This window comes from Aedes albopictus, chromosome 2, assembly GCF_035046485.1.
Source record: "Aedes albopictus strain Foshan chromosome 2, AalbF5, whole genome shotgun sequence".
In the NCBI taxonomy this organism is placed as follows: Eukaryota; Metazoa; Arthropoda; class Insecta; order Diptera; family Culicidae; genus Aedes; species Aedes albopictus.
This window is the reverse complement of record NC_085137.1, coordinates 190,449,458-190,463,722: the sequence shown is the minus strand read 5'-3', so window position 1 is coordinate 190,463,722 and position 14,265 is coordinate 190,449,458. Positions and strand designations below refer to the sequence as shown.

General features: G+C 39.5%; 1 protein-coding gene across 1 annotated transcript; it reads right to left on the bottom strand.

The window, feature by feature from the left end:
* Nucleotides 1–1,755: 1,755 nt before the first annotated feature.
* Nucleotides 1,756–13,868, bottom strand: LOC109419041 (basic helix-loop-helix transcription factor amos). Its single transcript, XM_029873564.2, has 2 exons — nucleotides 13,165–13,868; nucleotides 1,756–2,895 (listed from the first exon to the last, which is right to left on the bottom strand). Exon 2 carries the CDS (start codon nucleotides 2,721–2,723, stop codon nucleotides 1,902–1,904), a length of 822 nt encoding a protein of 273 aa, XP_029729424.2. The 5' UTR covers nucleotides 2,724–2,895; nucleotides 13,165–13,868; the 3' UTR covers nucleotides 1,756–1,901.
* Nucleotides 13,869–14,265: the final 397 nt, after the last annotated feature.

Here is a 14,265-nt window from a genome sequence, read left to right as displayed (position 1 = left end):
GGAGAGTTTTGGTCGCAGTTTAACCATCATCAGGTAGTGATCAGAGTCGATATTGGCGCCACGATAGGTCCTGACGTCGATAATGTCGGAGAAGTGCCGTCCATCAATCAGAACGTGGTCGATTTGCGATTCCGTTTGTTGTGGTGATCTCCAGGTGTAACGATACGGGAGGCTGTGCTGGAAAAAGGTGCTACGAATGGCCATGTTCTTGGAGGCGGCGAAATCGATGAGGCGTAGGCCGTTTTTGTTCGTCAGCTGGTGGGCGCTGAACTTTCCAATCGTCGGTCTGAATTCCTCCTCCTGGCCTACCTGAGCGTTTAGATCCCCTATGATGATTTTGACGTCGTGGTTTGGGCAGCGGTCGTACTCGCGTTCAAGCTGCGCGTAAAATGCATCTTTGTCATCATCAGTGCTTCCGGAGTGAGGGCTGTGCACGTTTATTATGCTGATGTTGAAGAATCGGCCCTTGATCCTCAACCTGCACATTCTTTCGTCGATGGGCCACCAACCGATCACGCGCCTCTGCATGTCGCCCATCACTATAAAAGCTGTTCCCAGCTCATGTGTGTTGCCGCAACTCTGGTAGATGGTATGATTACCTCTAAACGTTCGCACCATAGATCCTCTCCAGCACACCTCCTGCAGCGCTACGATTCCGAACCCGCGGTCCTTCAGTATATCGGCGAGTATGCGGGTGCTCCCGATGAAGTTGAGAGATCTGCAGTTCCACGTACCGAGCTTCCAATCGCAAGTCCCTTTTCGTCGCTGTGGTCGTCGCCATTGGTATCGGTTCGCATTCTTCTCTTGCTGATTTTCCGGTGCTAGTCTTTTTTACGGCTGGCTCGCAGGGCCTGACACCAACCCACTAACCCAGGGAGCTGGGCTTACCTTCCCGGAAACTACGGGTTCTGCATTGTGACCATTGTGCAATGCAACCCAATTATTTACTTAGAAACTCGTAGAAATTTTCTGAAACATCTATGAATCCTCCTGAGACTCACTAAATCGCCTATGTCACCTCTTAAAACAGACCTAATTCCACCGCCTAATCCTGCTGAGACCCCCTGAGATCTCATGAGATCCCCTGAAACACTTTTGAGATCCCTGAAACCCTCGAACCCTCGTGAGTTCCCTTAAAACGCCTCCGAGACTCCCTGAAATCACCCTAACTCTTTCGGAGATCTTCTAAAATGCTCCTGAGACCCCTGAGTTCCCCAGAGATCCCCTGAATGAAGTAATGAATAAGCTCTCTAGTTAAAATTCATGAATGGAAAGAAATTTAAAAAAATATCCCCTGAAACGCCCATGTAATCTCCAAAATTCTTATGAGCCCTAGCGAAACGGCCCTGAAATACCCTGAAGCGTCCCACCAAATATAGTACTAAATAATCTTTGGTCCCACGACTCCTCGTTAGTCCACCTTAAATGTCACTGAATCTTTCTAAAATGACTCTTAACTCCAGTGGAAGCCTCTAAATATCCCAGATATCCCCAGAACCATCCCTGGGACTCCCTGAAACCGCCTCGAGCCCCCAAGAATCGCCCTGAAACACCCATGAGGCCACCTGAAACACTTCTGATTTTTTTTATTGGTAAACGGCTATTATAAGGCATAAAAAGGTGCATACATTGACTAAAACTAACCTGTTTAATTTTAGGAACTTAAACAAGAAAAAATAATAATCCACAAAAGTAGTCATCATCTACACAAAATCAAAATCAATACTACGATAGAATAAAACATCATTTATTGTCAATGTGAGTCCATTCTAAAATACTACTTTAAGGTCACACAGAACTGAGATTTGTTGTTTTTACCTTAAGACTAGATTTGGCTACGTTTTGCATACTTATTACTAAACATTTGGTGCACTTTTAATTATCCACCTAGCACTAATATCTCACATGAAATCCACTTCATAAAGCCTTTGGATGTGGAACTGTCCGTCCCGGTCGTGATTATTATTACTATCGCTGCTCGTTTCGGGACCGGTATCGAACAAACTGTAGGTACTCTCGTCCGCTCCCCGCTCCAGCAGATCACTTAACGCGTTGATGTATGTCTGAGCCATCTGAAGTGTTTCGAACTTGGACAGCTTATGATCGGGCCCCAGAGTCGGAACAATTTCCCGCAATTTATCAAACGCCACATTTAGGCTATTCATCCGCTTCCGTTCCCTGGCGTTGGCCGCGAGGCGCCGCTTCTTCATCACCGTCGGACTTGGAGGCGTGGCGGAGGCGAGGTTCTTTTTTGCGGTGTTTTGATCTAGTTTCTGTGATTTTGGGCACCTCGTGGAGGCGGCCGTGGAGGGGTCCGAAGTTCTCCGTTTGCTTTTATTAGCACGTGCTTTCGGCGGTTTAATCGGGTCATTTGCGGGAACGGGGGTAATTGGCTGGTGGTTTTCGGTGTCGAGTAATCGCTGATCCAGGTAATCGTGGCCTGTCCCCTCCGCCGTCGCCACCATCTGAACCGGAACGAAGCTTTCGCTGTCAATAATCATTTCCGTGAATGAAGACAGAGACCCATAATTGACACTCGCATCATGATGACCCGTGAACGATGGGCTTGTGTCCCCGCCGGAGGAACTGAAGCTGCGGTACAGCGAGGCGTCGGTTGAGTAATTCGGTAAATAGCCTTCCATCGCTGTCGTCGTCGTCGTTAGTCCGTAGCCGCTAATGCAATCCAATCCAACCATTGCCGCCGTTGTCGAGTAGTGGTCCATTGCTGCCACAGGTTGCCTTCGGGGCGCGCCTCAAATTATCATCACTTTGGATGTGTAGGGTGCTTGTCCCGATAATTGTGTGTGATGGAAGTTCGATAGCTTGTTTTGGTGTGGTAGGGTTAGAACAATTACTCTTTTTTTTCAGTTTATTATTTGAATTTCTGCCCCGTATCTGAAAAATAAAAATTAAAAAAAAAAACTGTCAGACTTAAGGTTGCGCTTATTTAGCTAACAGATCAGAAGAAGTTGCTCTATGTCATCAATTTCTTAATAATGTGGTAATATGATGATGATTAACAAGTTGCTAAATGATGATTTTTATAGCACGAATTGAACATTTATGCAATTCAGTGTTATAATTTCTAGTTTATATTAATCATTTTGGTATCATAATAGCCAACTTTTTCGAACTCATTTAACCTGCATTATGAACATGATGCAACACAAATGAGTTGTATAATGAAAAAATAAGGTATGCACACAGCAAAATTTAGCCACCGCATTTTGGATAGAAATTTTACAATTTTTAACGAATCTTGTCAACCTATGGCGCAAAAGAAAGCTTATTGTGTGAGAAATCGAAAAATATTTACCTCAGGAGATATTTTGACATTGTGTTAAAATTAGAGTCAAGGGAACAAGAAGTCCTCGAAAAGTTTTTGCACAAGCGTGCTAAAAATCTGACAATGTACATTAAAACGACGCTACCCGCAAATTTCATTTAGCGTTCAAGTATTCGGTTCTATACATCATTACAACGTGGAAAGGTTGCAGATTAACTTAAGCCCAAGAAATAATCGAAGTTTGGCAAGAATTACATATTACGGTCAACAATATGAAATTGTGGATTGAAAAACCGAGCTTTCAAAAACACATGTACAACAAATCATATTTTTCACTACGGAGAATGTCAGGAAAAATGGCTAGCCCCCCTTATTCAAAAGCTTAGATATTGTGTATTGTTTTGGATTGATTTTTGTACCATGCCCTTGGCGAAGAATCCTTGCGTTTGTATGCAGAAAACTATATGAAAATTGTACCTTATTTTTCCAAAAAACGTAAAATCTCATACACCTCAAAACTCACACCAATTAAAAAATATTGAGTAACCGTGAATTGGAACCTTCAAAAAATGTCAAGAAAGGCAGCTTTCATCAAAAAATAAGATTGATTTTGACACAAAGGTGGTAAAAATTTCTTGGCAAGCGATCGTAGGTACTGTGCAAAACTTTACGGAAGGACTCAAGCGCAAAGCTCGAGATGACGGATATAATAAGTCAAATCAACAATGTCTTGATGTTGATTTAAAGTAAATTAATGCTTTTTACGATAAATTGCTTTTGGTTTGGGAATAAATTAGAATGCATTATTACTGCTTGATTTTCTTTGGCTAGATTTTGCTGTGCGCATACCTTAATCATTGTATAAAATTTGGTATGCACCTCGTTACAAAACTCGATTTTTTTTAGCACTCATTGTATTTCGGCAAATCTCGTTGGATAAATATATGACTCGTGCTAAATAATCTGCGTTTTTTGCAACATGTTACATAAATAACTATTAGCCTTTTTTGGTGTTGGGGACATAATACCAGTAAGTTGATCCATTGTGGTGTTATCCTCTTCGTATTTTTCCTTACTGAGAGAATTCATCACTATAGAGCAATGACTATCCTCGCAGCAATTGACGTGCTTCCCACCCAGGTACAATACATTTCAAATGAAATATACAACTTGTTTGAAATGATAGGCCCAGATTTCCCAAGGCTGCAATCCCGAGCAAAGTCTGATAGCAAATTGAAAACTAATTTTGATGTTGTGATATTGTAAATTTTGATAACTCAGGTTGTTTTCGTTTTGGTCGTTTTAACGGTTAAAATATCAAAAATGAGAGCAGAAAAATGTTCCTGTGACAGCAAATTGAAAACAATTCCTGCTATCGATGATAGCAAATTGATAACTGTTTTTGTTATCAGCGCAAGAAAAATTAAAAATTGTTAAATGTAGAGTTTTTCAATCGATATCAAATCATAAATGCAATAATATAATTGCACTAATGTTATATCCTTAGAATTACTTTACATAGTTGACTAAAAACTATTGTAAAACTTTATATTTACATTAATTCAAAATGGCAGCAAACCGAAAGCAAAATTTGAAATCAAATTAAGTAAAGATAAAATGATATCAAAATGTGATATCAATTTGTTGCTGATTACAAATCATGTTTTCAATTTGCTGTAATTTTGTTGTTGGACTTTGCTCGGGATACGCCCTCATCAAGACATCTGCAACACTGTTGATATAGTGCAACAACTCGCACAATAAATGTTCCGAGCTCTCGCTCTCAAACTTACAAAAGCGACATTCCAATAATATTCAAGTACCTAAGTAACACACTTGTCTTGTCACAGAAGAGTCATGGCAGCGCACGTTTTTGTTGCGCAGAAGTCACTGTGACTTACTTTTAACAAATAAATACTTACTTGCTAATAGTAAGTCACAATGACTTCTGGGCGACAAAAACCGGCGCCGCCGTGACTCTTCTGTGGTAAGAGTGTTACTTGGGTAATATCTGCAAGCACAGTGACCTTTCACTAGACCAATGTGTAAGTGCCTAAATAAGGTTTGTTAAGGTTGAAGGATTCGTCATTGACAAAATCGTCATCATTGAAAATTCGAAAGCAGTTTTCTCGTTCAAAGATGAAATTTCCGCAATGAAAATGTATTCACTGTATTGCGGGTGCAGAATGGAGTACAGTGAATACATTTCAATGCAATCATTCATGTTTTGAGTGAGAAAACTGCTTTCGAATTTCTGATGACGACGATTTTATCAATGACGAATCCTTCAACCTTAAGGTTTATTAACCTCAATGATTTAATGATTTTGAACAGTAATGCAACGGATTGATATCAAGCTCATTCCGGTACTGAAAGGGCCAGTATGAAAAATAATTTATAGTGCCGAATTGAAAAATACTTGTCTTGTGGTAGGGTGGCCCATACTTATATCAAAAACAAAACAAAAATCAAGAAGAGGAATGTTTTATCTTCCGAATCTGTTGTTTTGGACTCTCAGTAGCTACGGTGAAAAGAGCAAAATCGTTAAGATTATGGTGGCGCTCATCGAGCTTGAAATAAGTATGGGAAATCTCTGGAGGATTTCCTGAAGGAATTCATGGGTAAATTCTTGAAAGAACTCCTGAAGGACTTTCAGAAGGTAGGCCTGGAGAAAACCCTGAAGGGATGCCTGGAAGAAATCAAGGAGGATTTCCTGGAGGTATTTTTGTAAGTATACCTGTAGGAATTTTTGGAGGAGTCACTAGAAAGATTCCTGGGACAATCTCTTCAAAAATGTCTGAAGGAATCCCTGAAGAAATTTATGAAGAAATCACTTGAGGAATTCCTGGAGAAAATTTTGGAGTAAGCCCCAGACGAATTCTTGGAGAAATCCGTGGTGGACATCCTGGAGGAATCCCTGAAGCAATTCACGTAAGAATCTATGGAGGAATTTGAGAGGGAAAAATGCCTGGATAAATTCCTGGAGGAATTCCTGGTGAATTTTCTGGAGGAATTCTTGGAGGAATCTTTGGGGGAATCAATGGATAAATTCATGGAGGAATTTCTAGAGGAATCTATGAAGCAATTCCTAAAGGAATCTCTGCATGAATCTCTAGTGGGGTCTCTGGAGGACTTCCTGGATAAAGTCCTGGAGGAACTCATAGGGTAATTCCTGAATGAATCATTGAAGCAATTTCTGGAGGAATCTCTGGATGAATTCCTGGAGGAACTGCCTAAGAGGAATTCCTGAAGGAATGCATTGAGAAATTCCTGGAGGAATGACTACAGAAATTCCTGGAGGAGAAATATCTGCGTTAATTCCCAAAATTCCTGAAAATCCTGGAAAATTTATGATGGAATCCCTAGAGGATTTCTGGAGACATTCCAGGAGGAATTACTGTAGAAATTTCTGAAGGAATTCCTACATGAATTCCTGAACCACTCATCAAATCAAGAGGAATTCATGGAGAAATCCCTGGAGAAATTCCTGGGATAATTCCTGAAATAGTTCTTGGAGGAATTCCCGGATAAAATCCTGGAGGAATGCCTGGAGGAATTCCTGGAGAAATTCCTGGGGGAATTCTTAGAGGAATGCGTTTAGGAATTTCTGGAGGAATCTCTGGAGAAATCTCTAGTGAAATTTCTGGAGAAATCTCTAGAGGAATTCCAATAAGAATCTCTAGAGGCGTTCATTGAGGAATCCCTGCAGAAATTCCTGGACAAATTTTTAGAGGAACCCCTGCAGGAATTCTTAGAGGAAACCTTGTAAGAACTCCTGGAGGACTTTCTGGAGGAAACTCAGGAAGACCTCTGAAATAAATTACAGGAGGAATCCGTAAGGACAAACCACGAGGAGTTTCTGATGAGATTCCAGGAAGAAGAAGAAAGAATTCTTGAAGGAATCCTGAAGGAATCCTAGGAATAGTTCGTGGAGGAATCCCTGCAGCAGTTCTTAAAGGAACCCCAGTAAAAATCATGAGACAATACAGAGAGGAATTCCTAAGGGAATCCCTAAACAATTTCTAGATCCTGGCCTAATTCCTGGAGGAGTTCCTGAAATAATCCCAAGTAAAGTTCCTGGAGGAACGCTTGGGGCAATTTTTAAAACAATACCAATACCGGGAGTTGTTCCTGAAAGAACTACAAAAGTAATTTCTGAGTTAATCCCTGAAGGAATTTTAGGAGGAATTCCTTAGGAAATCCCAGAAGAGCTTTCTTAGGGAATTCCTGGAAGAATTTCTGTAGGAATTCATGAAAATATCTGAAGGAATCCATGTCTGTAAGGATGGATGGATGAAAGGATCTCTACTGAAAGCCTTACGGAAATCCTTGGGGAAATTCCTGAAGGAATCATCGATGAAGGCATTGCAACAATCCCTGGAGGAAGCTCTAAAGATATCCCAGAAAAATTCCCAGAGAAGTGTTTGGTGAAATCTCTAGAAGAATTCTTGAAGGAAACTCGGTGAGGAATTCTTACACGAATCACTTCACCCTTTGGAACCGGATGAACGTGTTAGAGGTCAGCAAGGTTGCGGCAGCAGTGGCGAAACAATTTGGCTCCAAAACGTTAAGGAACAAATCAAATTGATGCATTGTCAAAAATTAGGACTGCAGTTTTCTCATACATATTTATTAAATTGAATGTATCATAAAAACGATCAGCCAATTCCATCGCACAATGGTCCGAATCCACGTTTTAGCAGGAAAAAAATCCGTATCTCTGTTTTCGTTAATTTTAGGCATTTGGTGTCTTCAGAGAAGTTGTTTGTATTTGTTTGCTGCATCTTTTCCAAAAATTTTTGATTAGGGTGGTCCGCGCCTTAACTCAAATCTGGAATAGAACTTTTAAATTTCAAGTCATACGCGATCGAGTTCTTCAGCAAAGTTGTAGACAATGCTATTTTGAGCAACTTTGCTGAATACGCCGTTTTCTAGCTCTTAATTTGAACATAGTAGGTCAATTTTAAGTTTTGACTTAGGGTGAGCCACCCAAAAACGGTTTTTTCGCAATAACTTTTTTATTTGATTTTTTTCGTCGATGAGAGCTTCGGAGCATTTAAACTGCAAGTAATGACGCATATTTGTTCTGAACATTACACGTTGCTAGGTCTTGTTATTCAAATGTTATGGGCAATTTTGACTTAAAATCAACGATGTCTTCAAATACTTATATCTCGAGGAGCTGGTAAAATAAAAAATGTTCTTTAAGCGGCATTTGGAAGGTCACATATAAAGCCAAATTTGGAGCAAATATTACAAGAACGTTATTTTTTAAATTGGAATAAATCGACTCCAAAAATCCCCTTGAAAATTGAAAAAACTACTTATAACTCATACAATTTCAAAGATAGAGTCAAACTGTCTTTGGAAAAAATGTAGGTTTTTACCATGCCTACAAGTTTCCCACACACGATTTTTTTGCAAAACGTGAAGCAAAAGCTTGAAATTGATAATTTGATTCTTAGGGGTACATGCTATGTTTTTCTAGGAAATCAGAACGATATTCTTTAAAAACAAATTATCAATTTCAAGCTTTTGTTTCACGTTTTACAAAAAAGTTGTGTATGGGAAACTTTTAGGTATGGTGAAAACCCACATTTTTTTCGAAGACAGTTTGATTCTATCTTTAAAATTGTATGAGTTAGAAGTAGTTTTTCGATTTTTCAAGGGGATTTTTGGAGTCGATTTATTCCAATTTAAAAAATAACGTTCTTGTAATATTTGCTCCACATTTGGCTTTATATGTGACCTTCCAAATGCCGCTTAAAGAACTTTTTTTATTTTACCAGCTCCATGAGATATAAGCATTTGAAGACATCGTTGTTTTTAAGTCAAAATTGCCCATAACATTTGAATGACAAGACCTAGCAACATGCAATGTTCAGAACAAATATGCGTCATTACTTGCTCTTCAAATGCTCCGAAGCTCACATCTTCGAAAAAAATCAAATAAAAAAGTTATTGCAAAAAACCCGTTTTTGGGGGGCTCACCCTAAGTCAAAACTTAAAATTGACCTACTATGTTCAAATTAAGAGCTAGATAAACGGCGTATTCAGCAAAGTTGCTTGAAATAGCATTGCCTACAACTTTTGTGAAGAACTCGATCGCGTATGACTTAAAATTTAAAAATTCTTTTCCAGATTTGAGTTAGGACGAGGACCACCCTAATCAAAAATTTTTGGAAAAGATGCAGCAAACAAATACAAACAACTTCTCTGAAGACACCAAACGTCTAAAATTAACGAAAACAGAGATACGGATTTTTTTCCTGCTAAAACGTGGATTCGGACCATTGTGCATCGGCCTATGAAAACATGCTGATCGTTTTTCAAAACTGACTTACTTTTTTTTTTGAATACTCGCCAAACTGAGTTACACGTAAAGGAAGCTATGGGAAACTTGCTGGAAGAGTTTGTCGATGCAGAAGTATCTGTAAAACTGTCTGAAGTAATCGTGGGAGGAAGTTCTGAAGCATTTCTTGCAACGAGCACTGAAACAATTACTATCGGAAACCTTCAAGACGTTCATGCATTCACGAAGGAGAAGTTCTTGGAGAAGATGATTAACCTGGGCTTGTTAGGGGAATATCTGAAAATAAAAAGAAAATCGCGTTATGTACTGTTCCTTTGAATTCCACTAAGAATTTGCATCCTTTGACAGATACGTATTTCGACCTCAACTGTAAGGTCGTCTTGAGTGCCTTGTACTTGACTCGACTTTTTAGGTCGAGTCAAGTACAAGACACTGAAGACGACCTTACAGTTGAGGTCGAAATACGTATCTGTCAAAGGATGCATATTCTTAGTGGAATTCAAAGGAACAGTACTTAACGCGATTTTCTTTTTATTTTCTTGGAGAAGTTCCTTGAAGAATTGAAAATGCAACAAATCCATACATGCGACACATCAAACTGCGGCATTTTCGATAACCTGATAAACGGTAAGCAGGAAAATAGTCTCAGACGATATCTGAGCCGGTAGTGTTCCAGAACCGGTTCCGGGTGTCCCGCCAGTTGCAAAATATAGAAATGAGCCAAACCCATACATGCGACAACATCAAATCGCGGCTCTTTAGGTAACCTGATAAACGGTTAGCAAGAAAACAGTTTCCGACCATATTTGAGACAACCGGTAGTGCACCTGAACTGATTACGAGTGTCCCTCCGGAAGTGGTCAAATGTAGAAGGAAACCAAACAACACATCAAAATTCGGCTTCTTCGATAATGTGAAGAACAGCTCGCAAGAAAATAGTCTCAGATCACATCTAAGACTACCGGTTGTGCTCCGGAACCGGATTCAGTGTCTCGCCAAAACTGGCTAAATGTAAAAAAGAATCAAACCCATGAATGCGGCATATCAATTCGTGCTTTTTATGAAAACTGATTAACTGTAAACTAGTATCAGACCACAATCGGTACAGTCCGGAACTGGTTCTGGGTGTCCCACCGGAAGTGGTAAAATGTAAAATTGAATCATTACCCATGCATGCGGTACCGGAAAACCCCGCTAATTTGACAATTATTGCTGTTGAATTGCCGGGGTAAACTTTTAATTTGACACATTTTTCATCCAACATATTGTTGTTAATTGAAATTTGGCAACTCTATTTTAGTTTTTGTTTTGATTGTTGGATTTGTTTTTGAACACAAATTCTACTGATATTGTGGTGGTTTTCCATAGCATCAAATTTGAACTTTCGGAAGTAGCAGCTGCAAGAGAAGCTGCTGCGGGTGTGAGTATCAGCACAATATCGGATCATTCATATTTACAGTGTAGATCACTGTGACATTTGATCATTTTTTAATTCGACAAATGTCGAATGAGTGGGGTACGAGTTGAAAAAAACGTCGTATTAAAAAGTGTAGAATAAGCGAGGAAAGACGGTACATTAAATTACAGCTTTTTCGATAACCTGATGAAGGATTCGTAGAAACATAATCTCAGATCATATTTGAGACAACTGCTAGTGTCCGGAACCGGCTCCAGATGTCCCACTGGAGGTGGTCGAACTTAAAAGTGAACCAAACCCATACATGCGATACATCAAATCGCGGCTCTTTAGTTAACCACTGAAATAGTCTCATACCAGATTTAGCAGAACCGGTAGTGCTCCGGAATCAGTTCCAGGTGTCCCGCCAAAAGTGGTCAAATATAAAGTAAATCTTTTCTAAAAACCTGAGGAACGATCAGCAAAAAAATAGGCTGAGACCATATTAGAGACTACCGGTAGGGTTGTAGAACTAGCATTTGGTGCTTCGCCGGAACTACAAATGTGAACGAAATCTGTGCAAGCGATAAATATGTGTCAGAGAATAGCATCTTGATGAAACTAAAGCCACATACGAACAAACGTTTATTTCTACTCACTACGTATCGTTCTTGTTTTCAATGTTTTTTTTTGCTCCTGTTTGACGTTTAATCACTATCGCCATCTAGCCAGCGGCTTGCAAAACGCATCCTGATTAGCATAGTGCGATAAAGTTTCGTGACGATGAATATAATCGCAGTTTGTTCCAAGTAATATGTCTGTTGACTGTGCTAAAGTGATCTCATCAAATCACACCATTTCAGACTCCTAAGGTGTAAATATACAGTACAGTAGGATAAGTCAACGTTGTATGGAAATAATAATAATATTCAATCGCATCAACTCCGAGCAAAGTTTTTTCAACCCCCTTTTGCAACCCTGATTATTATTTTGATGCCCTCCTGCAATGTAATGTGGTTGAAATCTGTATGGGATTTAGAACGCAAAATTTCACATACTTGCCTTTTTTCGTCAAATTTTATACGAATCTTGTAACCTATGTTAAAAAATATAGCCTATTTAGGTTTAAATTTTTTGAAAAAAGTATCAATTTTTTTTATTTTACACGCAAGAGCACCTTTTTCTGAGCCACTATGATTTTTTTTCAGATTTTGAGAATTTTATGTTGGTACCTAAGGTCAATTTCAAAGAGATTTTCTGAAATCACCTTTTGACAGCTCCACCCAGTATAAAATGCGATGAGAAGGGGATTCGACAAACCACGCCCGTACAAACATCAAATTAATTTTTAAAGGCCCCGGGCATGAAAATTCATGAAAACTTTGGGTTTCGGTTCAGCTTTGCATGCAGATTCAGAATATGGAATTATCTCAACGCCGATAAAGAAGCCAATTTAGCAGAAAAAAAACTTTGTCGAAGTCTGATATTTTTCAGCTCTGCCTATACGTTGAATATAACGTCGGAATATGTGCCGTCAACAAGTTTTCCAATTCGATGATGAATCTGATATATTCTCAGGATTCAAGAACACTTCGGCTTATGTCGACGAATAGATCATAGGAATATATTCGACGAGAAAGGCACTATCACCACTAGGTGGATTAATTGGGTTTTTGCTTTTAACATGATGTTTGTTTAAATTGTAAATTACATAGTGAAAATTAATGCATTTTGAGCTACTACACTCTACCCCGCCTATGCTTCTAGAAAGTCTTTCTCTTTTCCTACCGGATCCGGCAAATCCGGAAAATTTGGCATGTTGTTTTTGTATTCCATGAATAAAAATCACAAAATTAAGCCATTCAACAAAGCTCGTTATTTGGTAATATTATATGATAAAATTGAATTGGTGCTGTTAGAGAAATAGTGGGCGAAATTTCTTGTGGTTGGATAATAAAAGTTTAACAATAAATAGATGAAACCCTTAATTGTTGGAATAGTTTATTTGTTTAGAGTTTTTTAAGAACTCTGATAATCTTAAGTTGACTCGATTTAAAGGGAATATTATGGCGGCCAGGAGGGGGGGCATGTTCACCGCCCCTCCAATATTTGCATTAACCGTATAGAACACTTTTTCCCATAGAGTTGCGTCACTACCGGTGTACCTACCCTAATGCTGCATTTGCTACGTTCATCTTCGTTCATCCAATTTCCATCCCGTGCTCCGGATTGCGTTTCGTGATTTATGAGTTCTTCTCTTTAAAACACCTTCCAGACCAATATCCTGCTTCCGATTGAACGCGGCGATCTTGTTTTTGTTCACACAGAAGTACTCTTCTTACGCACTGGCACTACAGATCTTCTAGAAAAACTTGCGCACACTTTTTAAAGCGACGAACCTCTCCACAACGAACTCCGGGGGCCAACGATCTGACTTTGGCGAGTGCATCGAACGGACTGCGCCTGCGATGGTATTCGACCTGCGCGAGTCACTTTTGCTCCTTGCTATGCCGATCGCCCAGTCAGTAGTACTTATCGGAACAGGATCATCATCATCTGTATAAATTGAAACACATGGTTGCACGCGCGCGAAGGGATATACCCACCGCCTATGTCGAGGGCCCGAGGGCTCATCATTATCGGATCGCAAAACCGAAAAGCACGAGAAGGAGAAAGGAATAAAAGCGGTTGATGAAGTACGCAAGGGGGATTTGGGAAAAGGGACTTAATTGGGGGACGTTTTATTGAAATTTTAAGGGGTTCATTATTGACATTGGTGGATGTGTCTACCTACGACATGGGGTGGTTTTCATCGTAGTTGAAAACGGGAGCAACGAGAAGCAAAGAACTGAAAGGCTTGTTGGGCCTGTAGTAGATAACACAGCGCAACATTTTTTTGTCTCAAGAGCAAACTTATGTGTCTCCGAAGGATTTTGGGCCGCTGAATCCGAATCCGGGCTCAGATTTGCTCCAACACGTCACAATTCTGAGCTATACCTCAATTTATAGGGCAAAATATGCGATTTTGGGCTTTTTTGACTGCAAGCCATTAAGCAAGGAAATATTTTTTTGAAGCAATCAAAAGGTTAAGGGGCTGGAGGATGACTTGTATGGGAAATATTGTACCTAACATAAATCGCTTAAAACTATAAAATTTGATTTGGTAAAACGACATATTTTGCATGAGTCGTTAATTTAGATGTTAATTGACCAATTAACCTTTTGATTGCTTCAAAAAAATATTTCCTTGCTTAACCCTCTAATACCCAA

Excerpts from the sequence above, each read along its gene's own strand:
- LOC109419041 (XM_029873564.2), bottom strand. The coding sequence starts at position 2,723 with ATGGACCACTACTCGACAACGGCGGCAATGGTTGGATTGGATTGCATT.